The 15,523-nt window shown below is 36.4% G+C and overlaps 2 protein-coding genes across 7 annotated transcripts in view; one reads left to right on the top strand and one right to left on the bottom strand.

Moving 5' to 3' along the window:
• The window catches only part of PDS5A (PDS5 cohesin associated factor A), a 93,995-nt gene extending 86,515 nt beyond the window's left edge, over positions 1-7,480 (top strand). Inside the window, exon 35 of the transcript XR_015286728.1 lies at positions 7,432-7,480. The gene's annotated coding sequence lies outside the window, so the exon portion shown is untranslated. The remainder of the gene's footprint in view (positions 1-7,431) is intronic.
• Positions 1-15,523, bottom strand: part of UBE2K (ubiquitin conjugating enzyme E2 K) — a 44,627-nt gene that overhangs the window by 6,398 nt on the left and 22,706 nt on the right. For all 6 annotated transcript variants that reach the window (XM_086888558.1, XM_086888560.1, XM_086888556.1 and 3 more), the window contains 4 exons: positions 14,964-15,022; positions 12,405-12,487; positions 3,585-3,684; positions 250-378 (listed from right to left, as the gene is read on the bottom strand). In XM_086888558.1, coding sequence (XP_086744684.1) covers positions 250-378; positions 3,585-3,674 — 219 coding nt within the window. In that variant the 5' untranslated portion in view covers positions 3,675-3,684; positions 12,405-12,487; positions 14,964-15,022. The remainder of the gene's footprint in view (positions 1-249; positions 379-3,584; positions 3,685-12,404; positions 12,488-14,963; positions 15,023-15,523) is intronic.

The raw sequence follows: 15,523 nt of genomic DNA, 5'->3' as shown, positions 1-15,523 counted from the left end.
TTCCCAACTAATAATTGATAGAAAAATTGTTTCAAAAAGGTAGGGGTAGCTCACAAGGTTTATCTGTAACACAGTATTTTAAACCCAATTCTTAAAAATAATTAGCAAAATTGAATAATTAGCCCTACACAATGTCCTGGAAATAGAGAATCTACTTCACTAGATTCTCATGATACTGATGACTACCTGTGTTTATACACATAAACTTGCCCTGTCCTTACTGAAAATATTTAAGTTATTTATACTTACCCTATCAAAGCCCATAGCACAAAGGTTTTCTATTTTTTTGGTGTATTCTGGACTAGAAACTGGTGCTCCAGCATACACATGTGCCCAAAGTCGAGCTGTCTGTTTAAACATTTCTGGATTTTGTTTGTACTACACAAAAGAGAGAGGGGGGTGGAAAGCAGAAAGTTAAATCAACTCAGCAACCCAAACAAACAGCAAGACAATATGGCAGATTGAAACCCATAATTCTTCCAGTGATATCTTCCACAATGTTTCATACTGATCATGCTGCTATTCTTGAAGTAAATTTAGAGGGGAGGATTACACAAAGAGGAAACCTATGTAAGCATCTGATATAATGAGTTTGCCTTCAGGTTAAATTATACACTGTTGGTATTTGATGTGTGCAACCAGGTACTGCTCTCAATTGCACAGATCAAAGTGAAGTAGCTATATTTAGCACAGCTGCTGAAAATTTATATTCAGTGTGACAGAGTACAAATTATCCCGCTGTTAACATCTCCTGTACATGGTACTATGTACTACTCAAATGCATTTCTCTAATCACTTAAAAATATAAGCGGTTTTATGCACTGCAAGTAGGCCTGCAGTTTTTTAGTCCAGGCTAATATTCTACTACTAGGCTTCTTTCAGAGAATGAGGATCTTGATCACACAGGTGGCAGAAGAAGGGCTGAAAAATGAGCAAGTACAAAAAGCTAGGGAGCTGCACCTCTTCATGCAAGCTACTATTTACCAGGAAAAAAAAAATTACATCAGTGTGTTACTATATTATTACATACCACACTCTGTCCTAAACTGTATTCAGAAAAGTTAAATGGTTTTCCCAATTTAACAGCTTTTGTATGCTACTATCAAGTTTTTTGTCTTTTAAAAAAAACCCTCTTCCCTTGGATCATCACTTGAATAAGACAAGATATTAGGAAATACATTTTTCAAATATTTAGGTACATTTTAAGGACAGAAATATGGCCCATTATAATTCTTAGACATTTCATTAACACATGAAAATAATAATTAGATCTATAAAGTACAGTAAAATGTACATCTTTTTACTTCTCCTACAATAACCGACACTAATTACACTGCTTTGTATGCCTTGCCCACCTCCTTCTAATTCCAATCCACATGTCATAACTTGCATGTTTACTATCTGATAGCATTAATGGCATTAAAACAAACATGGGAGGCAATTTATTGTTGGAAATAAATCTTTTGGTGTAATGATGTAAAAAGCAGAATTAAGTTAAACACCAGTAACATCCTGAAGTACTATTTTCTTCTGCTCTTAAGAGATCTTCTCCCAATTATTTTTTAAAAAATATTTTTGAAAACATTTCCACGTCTAGAAAGCAACTAGGTGAAGTGCAAAGAATTAGTCATAATTGCATTTTACTCAGAACTAGCTTTCAGTGTTCTATTAATAGAATTCCTTTACTTAGGTATCTGTAAATAATCCAGTTTCTCACTGAATTTAGAAAAGCCTAAAGGCAACTTTCGTTGATGTTTCAGTATCAGGAATCTGAGGCAGTTCATGCTGCTGTACAGAAAAAAACCCAGCAACCAGAGCAACTAATACACCAGACAGCTGGTGTCTGAAAATACTGCTCTTATTCAAACAGAAATGCTCCCTGGGATTCTCCCAAGATCTTGTAGGACACTGCCATTTACCTGAAAAACACACAGTTTCATAAAATAGTGCAAGTGTGGAGAATAATTAATTCCCTGTGAATTTTTGTCTTTGAAAAAGCAATTAACCCCAAACAAAAGAGACCTCAACACCAAATAAACACATGAAAAAAGCAGTTTACCAGCATCTCTCTCAAAACCATTAAAATCACTTTCTACTTACATACACATGCCTGTAACTCAAGGCCAAACCCCAGCATAGTTTTCATGAAACAGGATAAACCAAATCCTCCCCACATTAGCTATGCCACAGTCCCACTGGACACAATCCCCACAAGCACCTGAGGGGCAGCCTGGAAAATTGCTCTTTGCAATCTAAAGTTTCATGGAATTTTTTGCCTGAGAAAAAAAACCTTACCAGCTCAAGTGCTTCTATTGCTATGATTCCCACACAAAATTCTACCATCAGAGCCAGAACAGGAAACACTATTTTTGTTCTTTGTAAAAAAAAAAAAGGATATAGTGGGTTTTTTAATGAAGAAGGAGTGTGACAGCAAGGGCATACATCTTGAAAAAAACCCAGTACAGGGATGTGCCTGGTGATCTTTCTGGCCTTTGCAACATTTCTCCCTGGGCAGAGCAATTCAGCCTGACAGAACTGTTCAGGGACATTTATTCAGAGCCTTACTGCAGAATCCCACAAGCAAGCCTTCTGTACTTGCTGAGTACAGTGGTAGCAAACAGCTCTCACGCACCCAGCAATGCAATGGGCTACCTCTCATCTCCATGTTTCCCCCTGAACCCTGTCAGGTTTGAAAAAATGCTTATCTATCATTCTACACTGAGTTTTAAAGGGAAGGAGTGCACACCTTGTCACCCCATCCTGGAGGGTTCTGACTTACAGAAGATAAAGGTGAGACAGAAGGTTCTTCCAGCATCAACTTGCTTTTTTCTTCTTTTACTGAAATACACCCTTACTGCCAGCCAGTGGGGAAGCCAGGCTGCCCTTCTCTCTCCCCAAAGTAAAAAGGAAAACACATACATACTTGGGACTATGTTGAGAATTGTCAGAGGAATGACTGTTTCTGTACCTCATCTACACTTTAAACAGAATCATGCCAGTCCTGGTATGGCCTAAGATCCAACTGATATTTTTTTGGCATTGAAAGTTATCACTAATGTCTGAAAGGTAACAAACCTTGTTGATTATAAAATTTTACTGATAGCAATTCAATCAGTGATTAAAACAGTTATGCCCAAGTCATTATTCATAAAATTTTGACATTAAAAAAATACAATGCCCAACAACATTCATATTAATCTGGAAGAGGAGCTACATTCCAAGTCATATCCAATTAACACCACCAAGTTAAAACTCCTTTAAAACCAATAGCATATTGCTTTTCTTTTACTAGAAGCTTTAGATTTTAAAAGGCTAGTCACACTGGAATTCATTTAACTATGCTGTTATCTCCTGACATTTCTCACACAGTGATATAAATAAAGGACAAAACCTCCTGACACTGTAGAGTAACTAATACTCTGGAATTCAAAAAGAGCACAAAACACTGTAGCAGCTCACATTTAGTATATGCAATTTTACAATAAATTGTTTAAAATCTGTTATCTTCTGTAAGTCTTGGGACCTAACCTGAATCAGCAAAGATTACAGAAGCGTTAAAAACAACAGTCAACTGAGTATCTTACCTGGTTTGCCACTACTGCATCTTGTGGATCATCTGGTTCTGCAGCTGCCAACAATGCTTGCAGCGATAACAACACTGTTCTTAGAGTCATTGCTGCTGCCCTAAAATTGAAAATTCAGAAAATCCTTTACCATATTCCTTGCCTGTATTCACCCTTGTGGCTGTACTATTATAGAATATATGAGTTCATGTACAGACTTTAAGCCAAAGACACATAATTTTAAACTGCTGCAGCTTATAGTTCTTAAAATATTTTTCTGTATATATATTTAAATAAGGTTTTAAACGCAGACTTTCCTATTAACAATGCTTTCTTAAGTTTTTGGGAAGTACCTTGACATACACATTTCACCACACCGTGCCTATTTAAAGCAATTCATTTCTGGGGAAAAACCCCACAAAAGCCAAGGCCAAAGCAGGTTGTGCCATTCTCCCTCACTGCCGGTACCAGCACCTCTGTCCCTGTGCGGGGCGGGGCTGGCAGCCCGGGGATGCTCCCTCTGCCGGCACTCTTGAGGCAGGAGCAGTGACGTACATTTTAAACATGCTAACAGGTAATTTATTCTATACACTAGATCTCTTTCCACCGGTTTTAACATTACATTTTTCATTAAATTGAACCATTTACATAGTTAATTACTACTTCAATAATAAAAAGGTTGGGCTTATTATGGAATGTGTGACTAAAATACTTCCTTGGCTTCCTCTCACTACAACCTGACACAACTGCTGGCACCAGGAAAACATTCTGTGAAGTCACTCTTTGCTGTTGAAGGCAGCACAGTCCCAATGCTGGAACTTCTAAGATTTTAGATTCTTATCATTTATCTTGATGTCAAAGTGTATTTCAAATAAGACGTTTCAATAATTTAGTAAGGGAAAACCCAGTATGCTCAGAGAAGTCAATAAACCCTCAAAAGTAATCACATGAAATTATTAAACATTTGAAGTCTGGAAAATTGTAACATTTATACAGTTTCATTAGATTTTGATCATAAATAACATCTCTGAGCTAGCATTTCAGTTGGCATACACTGGAAACCAAGTAAGAATCCCACAGGCTCTGTGGAAGTTGAGTACTTCTGATTTTAACAGTTAACTAGATTCTTAAAATCATTGTGGCAACTGCACAGACAGATGTTCAAACCAATACACTCATCTGTTTACTCTGCTCAAGAACTACTAGCAAGGTGAGTGGGGAAAATGTGACATTTTAGATTTGAGCAAAGTGATTAGGACACGTGAATGCTAGAGGAAAGTTATGAAAAACAGGCATCCAATTTCTTACAAACAAACCTCAATTTTCAATCAACAGAAAACAGTTTCTTGTTTTCAAAAGATTTCAAATAAATACAAAGAGTTTGTTAGAATAGGTGGGGAACAGTTTAACCTGATGGTCCAGCTACAAAGGAAACTGTCCAAGTATGTTTCCAGGCTTAGGTTTCAGAAATTTATGTATTTCCTGGTACACTGGATTAAGGTACTCTAGCAGTGTATACCAATGAACAGAGAATAGATACTGGTAAAATGTCAGAGGTATGTTTGTGGCACCCAAATATTATGTTCCTAGATGCTTACATTCACAGCTTTCTTGCTATGTCACTAACCATTCAAACATGCCATTCTTCCCTAATTGTTTCTAATTCTAGAAGAATACTCTCAGTAAGTTATTTTTTAGCTTGATAATTATTGCTGAGCTTTCGCAGTACAGTGTTCTACATCAAAATGCAAGTGAGAAACATCCCAAATGACAGAGATTTTAATTAGCACATAGTGTCTCATTCCAACTGGCACACCAGCTTGAAGTCCCTTAAACTGAACATAGTAGATTTAAATCTTTAAAAAAAAAATCCTTATGCTTTTAAATTTGAATTCTGACAAATCCCAAAACCGTCACAACATACAATTTTCCTCTTTCAAACCTATTCCTTAGCAATTTTCTTCTCTTTACATGTACCTAATACTATTTTGCTCTTATAATTTCCTTGGGCTTGTAATCTCTACTGGTTTATACTATCTTGAAATTAACCTATTTAATGTACACACTGACGACATAATTCACAGTCTCATCTGCTAGCATTATGAGAACACATATTTATCATAACAACATATTTACTATTCCAGCATTCAGGTGTCATGGAATTCTTTCAGGCCTTACTATGCTCAAATGGATATAATTTTTATTTTTATGCAGTCAGTTTCAGCTACTAACACATCTACCACACCCACTTCTTTTTCACAATCAAGTAATTTTATAATGTTATTTACTGTAGTGTTAAAGACAGACTTAACATGAAATATCTATCAACCATAACTAATGCTATAGTTACTTTCTCCAAATAAAAGTTGTTCTGTCCTTTCCTTTGCAGAAATCCTCCTACTTTAGAGACATCTGAAAATGTAGAGGTTACATAAAAAGGATCACAGCCTTTTATGCCACTTTTACACACAATTTACTTCCACTTCCACTGTACCTTCTAGAAGAGGAGTGTAAAATATACTTTGGGAAGTAGGGGGCATCGCTAAGAACCAAAGATGCCATGGACACCAGCTGTCTCTGGCTTTCAAGACTGCCAGGTCCTTTCAATCCCTGTTCACCTGTTATATATGATCAGAGAATTTATACTATGAAACACAGTTTCAGACAAGATTGGTTTAGCTGTGTTTATAAAAAGGTTTACAAGTGTAGCTTACAAGTTATTTTCAAGTCTCATGTCTCAAAACAGCTTTCCCATCTTATGCTTAGTAAGACAGTCTTTATTGGACACAAACATTGAAAGAAATATCCTTAAATCATAAAAGAAAATCCATTACAGCTTCAGTTACTGTTTGTATTAAAAGAAGAAATTAAAGTTTGTGATTAATGGTAAAGAAAAACTGACATATTTTGTGTAACTATTGTATAACCATCTAAAAATCTACCTTTAGAACACCAATTAGCTTTCAATTAGCTTACAATCAAAGAAAGTAAAAACAGCTTATTTTTTACATAGCTTAGTCTTAATTTTTCAGATGTACGTAAAGATTCACAGAGGAAACTGAAGGAACAGCTAAAAATAGATTCTGATTTCCCATGAACTTAAAAGTTCTTCTTTCTTCCCATTACCTTCTTTTGGGAGAATACAGTGAATGGAGATGACTGCCTGAAATTATATTTACAGATATAATTAAGTAAGGCAGGACATGTTCCTCAGGAGCAAAAAGCAAAAACAATTCCCCTCATCAGTTCTGAAAGAAAATCTATATTGATAGTGGCACAAAGCTAAAAATCCCACCACACAAAACCCTCCCCAACATCTTCACAAGCCAAAGAAGAATGTCCAGGGGAAGAACCACAAAAAAAAAGTGCTGTATTTTCCTTAAAACGAATTTCCAGTGCAAAGATACAGATCTTCTGGATTTTCTAATGCACCTCAGAGGTTTATTGACCTAGAATAGAACCCTGAAAAAATTAGGTATTTACAACTCTTCTTACATCTGAGGTTTACTTGTACATATGGATTTATGTGTAACAGCTCATGGAGTTCAAGCAATTCTCTTCGGTAACTCAAGCTAGCTGCATGGTTGCATTCTGGGTTTGTTCCCTCCTTGCTGAAGGCAAGGTTTTTTACTGCTCCTGACAGACTTCCATCTGATCTGTTCTTAACTGAAGCCTCAGAAGGCCCTTGGAAAACCTACTTCAATTCTTTACCATGCTTGATATTCTGCACACTAAGACGGCTTTCCAATCTTCCACTGTACATTGTTTTTGCTTAGACCATTATTCTTGTTACTTCTCTCTGGATTTCTCCTATGGTTTCCATCTTTCTTGTACAACAACTCTCTAAGCAGGTACATTACTTCAACAGGAACCAGTCACCAGCAACAAGCAGCCAGCTTATATGATGAATTTTACAGGTAAAACTTCCTATTTGCCTTTCACATAACCTTGTATCGCCTTTGTCCCATGACATTACTGGCTGCTGTTTACTCCTAAAGCTTACAATAACCCTTGACTTCCAACCCATCCCAAAATGTTGCTTAGCTATCATGCAGGTTTGCCATCTGCAAAATGGGAGGAAGCCACTGTCATGCACGAGTGAGCTGCAGAGAGCTCCCTGCAGGTACACACTGTCCCTCAGAGAACTTGAAACAAAAAACCTTCACTCTGGACATCCAAACCAAAAGCTCAGCTTTCTATTGGCATTGCATTTGCTAAACCACAAGGAAAATCTGGATTGAATCAGAACAAAGAGAGTTGACATGCATTTTGTTCACTTACACTTTTTTCCTTTTTTTTAGATAATATCTTAGGGCATTTCCATTAAAAAAGAGTACCCCTAGTATGGGTGACTATAGTGTTAACATTAAAAGGCACAGCAAGCCCAGCTGTGCCCAGCATGCCCGAGGAAAGAAATCTCTTTTACCTTTTATGAGCAGGGAGAGTCCTAAAAGGATTACAAAACACTGCCAGGTTTTATTTTGCTTCTTCGTTTTTAAAGGCTAAGTAATTCTCTATTTAGGAAGTTTTTGCTTATGTTCTTTACATTCTTCTCTAGGAAACAATCTCTCTCATTATTCCAAGAGGGTAACCCAGCAGAATGTCAGGAACAGCTGCAGCCAGCAGATTGCTACTCCACTCTGTCAACCAAAGATGGCTACAGGAACATTTTTTAAAAAAATAATTTGCAATATTTGTTCCATTTGTGAAATAAATAAGCTTGTTAATCCAAGAGAAAATCTCTGGGAACTTGTGGCCAATGGTTTACGGAATCTGGAAGAAAATCAGTAAGGCCTTTGTGTGGAAGCCCATTGCATAGTCACTATTTACAAGACAACTACAAGACAATGCACCCACATCAGAGGGAAAAAGAAATTAAAAAATTAGGATAGCTTTGACAAAGCACAGAGGGGAAAGACAGCCTGCTTCTGAAGGGTTCCCTAAAACCATGTTAATATTCTCTGCATTTTTATCAAAGCTTTAAGAAGCTTCAGTGCTCCTCAAACACCCTCAACAAAACCCAGCGGTACTGGGTGTCCAGGAAGATTACAAGCTGGCTGCTGTTTATTTATCTGTTAAAATTGTATTATCTCTTATAATGATTTCTGCATCTTAACTAAAACTGAAGCATGAATCCTCCAGCAGAGTCACTATGACAAAAATATTCTTACTATTCATTGTTGACTGTCAAATCCACAAAAGCCAAGAGTTTTTGTAGCCATATATGCAGCCACAACAGATTCACTTAATAATCTCTGCTCAAGGTATTTATGCAGAACAGCTTTCAAGTAATTTAGTTCTCAGGTTTCAATGAACTGCATTAAATATGTTGTGCATTTAATATTAAAGCTTTGAGACAGAGTACTAGCACGGAAGATAAATATAGGCCAGAGTAAGCAAAACCACATAATGAAATTTATGTCAGATAAGCATAAACAGTATTCCTTTTACAAAATCTTTTATTTTATTTCTAGCAGCAAAAAGTAGCTTTGCAAACAAACTGGCTTAACAGGTACTTAAAATCAAAACACAATGGAAATCCACAGCTGGAAAGAATTTCAGTATCAAGCATGCAATGTGGAAAAAGAATTTCATTAAACTCATTAAAAATAATCTGAAGACATTACTTTGCAAACTGATAAAACCTGCTGCCAATATGCAGAATATCACCCCAACTATGTTTATTAGAACACAAAATCATTACCACAGGATGGGAGAGTAGGGAAGAGACTTAAAAACTATACAAACACATTAAAATCTTTATATTCGTACTCACCACCTATAAATGACTATTTTATCAGCTTATTAACTCTTTCAGAAATCCTGCAAAGGCTCACAGGCCAAACTTCTACAGTCCTTTAACTCTCAAAACTCACTGAAGAACAGATATGCAGTGATATTTGAGACTTATATTTAAACACAGCAACAAGAGGAGCATTATTCAGTTAAGAGCATTACAAGTCAATGAAGTGGCACTTCAAAAAAAGATTTTGTTGCTAAAAGATTTGACAAGAGATTGTGGAACTAAATATATTTGCTAGAATACTTCCACAGGAATATTTCAGAATTGCGTTTGTCCAATTTACTTTTGAATGCCTAGTGAAAATAACTTAAACATTACATTATTAATCTGGGGGGAGGGCAGGGATGATTTGGATTGCTTATTTTTGGCTTGTTTGCTTTCTAATGAAATTATTTTATTCAAACCACTTTTCAACCTAGACCTGCACAAAACTTATTTTTGGTGGCACATGGTGGTACATCCTCCCCCTTGCTCCCTCCTCAGGCCAGCTATGGTCTCAGGAATACTTCCTAGGCCTCAGCCTGGATTAACAGCACCTAGACAGTTAAATTCCCTTCAGCTTATCAGAAACTCTGTCTGCTGACAGAACTTCTGCTGTCTAGCAAGCTCCTGTGTTCCAACAAATAGCCTTGAGTTTCTTCTTCTTCTATCTGAACAAGAGGCCAAGTGGAATAGCATTTCGTTATTGGACTTTTCAAAGAATATTCCAGTAAATACCAACTCATCCTTGTGGCCAGGATGAAAATTTACTGATGATTTAATCATCACAATCATCTTGTGACCCTATCTGTGAACAATGGTACTGAGACCCTTTGAGCTGTCCTGGACCAGAGCAGGCTGTGACCAGCATACCCCAGACTGGGATGACTCTCAGAGCCAGCGAACTCTCAAGTTTGTGAGACTCTGAGGATTGCCATGGAAAGCCAATGAAGCCTGGCCTAATACCCTCACCATTCCTCAAAGCTTAATCCTTTTCCCACTGAGAAGATCCAAAGACATCTGCAAGTACTCAAGGGTGATTTTCTCAAGTATAACTTTGTACATACTTATTTTTGTCTATGTGCACATGTATTATGAATGTTGCCATTGCAGATTTAACCTGGTCTAATGGAAGGTGTTCTTCTCCATGGCAGGCGTTGGGACTAGATGATCTTTAAAGTCTCTTCCAACCCAAACCATTCTACGATTCTGTGCTGTGAGCATTTCTTAATTAACTAAAGCTGCATATATTGAAGAACAATAAATTTATTTAAACTATATTAACCATTCATATTACTTAATGAGTTTTAGGAAGCTACTCAGGAAAAAAAAGTCTCATCTATCACAATATAGAAATACTGCAAACAGTAAACATGGAGGCAGCTATAAGTTTGTTTTTATCAAAGGATCGGAGATTCTGACAAGCACTTCAACAATGCTCAAGTGATTTTCATATACCATTCCATGATTTGAAAAGAAACAAAACTTACAAATAGCACCACTAGAAAATGAAGTGATCACACTACATTAAGAATCATTTGAAGAGGGATTTATAGTATACAGGAAATCTTCCACTGTCACCACCAGGTTCTCTGTAATTCTCTCTTTAGTGCTTCCAAATGAAGACACTGTTTCAAAGAAAGAATTTAAAACTATATAACTGGCATATTACTTCTGCTTCTTGTGTCAGCTGGTTTAAATATACAGAAGTCAAATTCTTGTTCCAATACTCCTATTTCATATACATCTGGGAGAAGGAAGATATTAATGTTTGGGTTTTTTTCATCAAGCAGAAATAACAGAAATCAGACACAGTTCAAATTATCTTTGCTAGACATAACTCTGAGATTACAAGAACACAGGTCAACTCTTCTCTCCTGTTTGTCCTTCTCAAAATCAAACGTTTTGACTAACAACCCCAAAAGTGCATAAATTAAGTTGAAGCTCATGGGTTTTTTAGGTCTTTGTTGCCTTTTGATACTTAGAGACAACCTCAGCCCATTCATTAATCTGCTTCAGAGTATGATCTCTCAGGAGACTGTACTCAGACAGTTTAAGGGCCACTAATCTCCAGTAAAACTGTACGGTGGTATGAACAATGTAGGTGCAGGTACAAAACTACACTTTCTTACTGATAAGAAAAACTATACTAGGTACCACGGCCTGTATATTGAAAGATTCTATTGCCTGAAAGAACATCAAGTGCTCTGAGACTGTAAGAAAATATATGCCATTCCAGAAGTTAAGAAGACAACAGTTTATGACTATTACAATTTCATTTCAGTGACTTACACTATACTATGCCAAATGATTTCTATAATTTTGTATGTCTGTAGAAGATTAATATCCTGGATGTGTCACCCGCAAGACCTCAACAATTCAGCAGTCTCCTCTAAAGTTTCTGTTTTGAACCCAACTGATGTCTGCTTGGCCAACAGCACTCTTGACAAAGTTGTTGGCTTTACAAGCATTTTAAGTTTGTATGAATTAGACACTGGTATGATCTGCTATGGAATTACAGTCCTATTCTTTTGGGGCAGACATGGAGGAAAAAAACCATCTGTATTAGGTATCATGTCTATTATAAAATTGTTGTACCTTCAAACCACATGAAATCAATTACTTTGCAAACAAATAAACAATGAGTGCAGCTGTTAGTTTGGACACAAGTCTATTCCACAGATTTTGGCTATTAAAACTTCTGCAGTAACATTAACTAATCAAAGAAGGCAACAGGTAGTATTTGTTAACAGAAAAGAACTAAAATAAAGAATTAACTCATACAAAACCATCCAAAACGTCAACAATGAAATGTTCATTCTAGCACAAAAAATTTTTGGAAGAACTCTCTGTGTATACAATATATACTTAGTGCTTTCCAGAATTATTACCCAATCATTTAATTTGCATATTTGCACCTCAGAATACTATACCAAAATATGTGCTTTAAGGACATCTCAAATGAGAAGCACAAGGTGAATAGCAAGGTGAGCTGAAGTCTCCTATCCAGGACACCAGTACACTTGATTTTGCACATTTAAACCCCCATGGAATCTTACCATTGATCTTTCAGAATGTCCAAACAAATGGCCCCAGTGACTGAGCTAATATTAGGATGCCATATTTTGGTGATAAACCGCACCTAAAAAACAAGACAATTCTTAAAAACAAAAGCAGTAATTAAATGCAGTGTACATTACATTTTTAAGTAAAATACAATGCGGTGTAAGTAAACATTTTTAATCCATTATTTTAATTAATACTATGAAGAAATACTATTTTAGAAAAGGTAGTACTACAAATGGAACTAAGACATTATACTACTTATTTCAGGAGGTTTCAAGTTTGTAAGGCTGTTTGTTAAAGCCTTGCCTTACTCAAAACAGACTACTGCCCATTCCAGCTCCCCAAACTCAACCCTGCTTTCTCACACCTGTGTTCATATCCCTGTATCACACAAAGCTAATTAAAAATATTCTCCAGCATACAAGTGGAGAGACATCTGACAGCAGATGGTCAAATACAGACTTAAAACTTCTAACATTATTAAAACTGGGGTTTCTAGATTTCACAAAGTCCTGAACTCTTAGCACAGGAACTGGATATCACTTACTGTTGAACTAAATTTTTGGCTATGGAAGTATTAGAAAAATTTCTTTGGTGAACGCTACCACATCTACAACCATCCTGTCTCATTACCTCATATGCAGAAAGCTGTTCACTCACCCAAAACTTAACTAGATTACTGTTATTTTTCTTTGCTATTGAAAGGATCTAGTCCCAGAATTCATTCATTAATCATGTCCATATTATTACACTAAAGTGTATTCATGCATACAAAACATTACTAAAATCAGGTTTTGGTGGCTTGGGTGTTCTGGGCTTTTTTAAGACCCTGAGAAAGGTATAAGCAGCACTTTCTCTTAAAGGTCTTGGAGACCAAAGCAGTCCTCAGAAAGGACATATATGCCTTTGGAAACTCCCGCTTCATTTTCTTCAGGTAGCACTTTAACTGCCTTCTAGTGATTTTGTCCCATCTATTTCTTATCTCCTTCTCACCACAAATCCCTGAAAAACATTTTATGTATAGCACAGATCTTTCAACTTTTGCCCCTAAACTGCAAGCAAATCAGTGAAGAGAACACATTACCTGTCAGGCACTACAGCAAAACACTGTACATACAGGGCTATAACTAAATCAGTGCAATCCTGGTATCTAAATAGGCAAGAACGGAACAGTTCTGCTTTCCAGGACATAAAAAAGCTATCATGTCAACTGAGGCACTTGGTAACTACCTCAACTCTATAAATCACCTGGAAAATGTAAAAAGCAATATAAATCTGGATAATTTCGCACAGCAAATGACTGGTAACAATGGCTATTAAAGCACATACTGAACAAGCTGAAGAAATCTTTCAGATGAAAGGCGGGGCCAGGCAAGCAAAAAGGCTTCCAATTCAAGACTCCAGAATAAGCAGTACTATGCTACAATGCACTCCATTTCTAACAGCTGCCTATGAACTCTGGAAATGGAGACCACCAAGTCCTAAAGCAGCAACTAAATCATGGTATATAGACTCATCTTCCAGTGTCCGCAACCTGTTTCAGCTCCCACCAGAATGTGTGCAGATTAAAGAACTGAGACCAACAAACATTTCTTTAAGATGTTCTGTGTCTTTTGTTCCAGCCTCAAGGAAGTAATTCAAAGAACCTATGAGCTACTGGCACCCCTTTCTTCCTCCTCTTCCCCAGTTCCTTCCCAGTATTATTTACCAGAGTGAAAATAATAACAATCTAGGACACGTTCTTGGTTTGAAGACATCTTTCAGACAAACAGAAAACCAATCAAGAAGTTGAGTCAGACAACTCAGGCTTCTACTGATTCAAGCCACTGAAGAGTGGACTAAATCAGGGCACAGGAATGTACAGCTGCAGCTGCACATGGCTGGAGAGAACATTATTCAGAGTGGAATCACAAAACTGAATTTCTAGAAAGATGCAGTAAAGTTAAAAGACCAGTAAGTTGTGAAAAACATATGAGTGACTTTACCACAGCCATTTCTCATCTCTCATCCATGTGCACATTATCTATTTCTTCAACAGAGAAGCAGTAAGACTACTATATTTCTCTGTTGGTTCTTCAAGACACATAACTGTACATGTCACTATTTAATTATTACTAGAAACTTGGTTTGTTAGATTCAAGAACCTTTTAAGTATAACTTAGAGAGCCCAAGAAATTAAAAGAACCAATAACTCCCTATTACAACATTTCTTCATCAATGCTGAGAGGTAGGGAACACAGCTATACTCTCCACACAATCTAAAACTACCTGAAAACTGTATTTATCTTGTCAAAAAATGTTACATTAGGGTCATTAATAAGGCCCAAGCTCCTCCCCAGAATTTCCCTGTTTGTACTTTTAGGAACAGAGTGTACTTCTCACTGGATACAGTTTTGCATCCTGCTTTATTTCTACCTAAATATAACAGTTCCAATCCTTGTCTAGAAGTGAATTAAAAACCAAACACCCCAACAAACAAACAGGTAAATAAGAATACTCAAACCTAACTTGTTAGGCAAATTGTATTATCCAAAAATGTGTGTTTGCAGTACCTTAGGAGGATTGAAAGGATATGTTTCTGGGATTTTTATCTCTAGCTGATACCTTCCACCTGCAAAAGACAAGAACAAGTTGGAAATTATACCAAAAGAACATTACTCAAACTTAGACTTTCATGACACTAAAGCTTACACTTCTAAATGAGCAGATTTTCAAGTAATTCAAACTTATCCAGCAGAATTAGTTAGGAGATACATTTAGATTTCATATGTTTCATAAATAAATACATATAAAGTCAGAAAAGCTGTGTTTGCTTATGCAAATCAGTAGCTATACTTCTTAGGTATATTCAATACGTACATTCTCATTCCCTATCTTATCACTGCCATGCTTTATTTTAATAAAATATACCAAAATATGAACCAAATGTTTCCTAAACAGATGAAAAAAGAGGCCACAGGAATATTCAGGCTGAACATGGGATATTACATTATTTTGACTCTTTTCTAACACCTCATGACAAATTTTCTTCAAATTACACAATTGAAATGACCTGTATTTAATTTTAAACTTTCTGGAATTCAAATACATTCAAATAACTCTTCCAGAAAAG

This window comes from Cyanistes caeruleus, chromosome 5, assembly GCF_971803275.1.
Source record: "Cyanistes caeruleus chromosome 5, bCyaCae1.hap1.1, whole genome shotgun sequence".
Taxonomy (NCBI): domain Eukaryota; kingdom Metazoa; phylum Chordata; class Aves; order Passeriformes; family Paridae; genus Cyanistes; species Cyanistes caeruleus.
The sequence above is the reverse complement of the archived record's forward strand: the minus strand, read 5'-3'. Positions and strand labels throughout refer to the sequence as shown.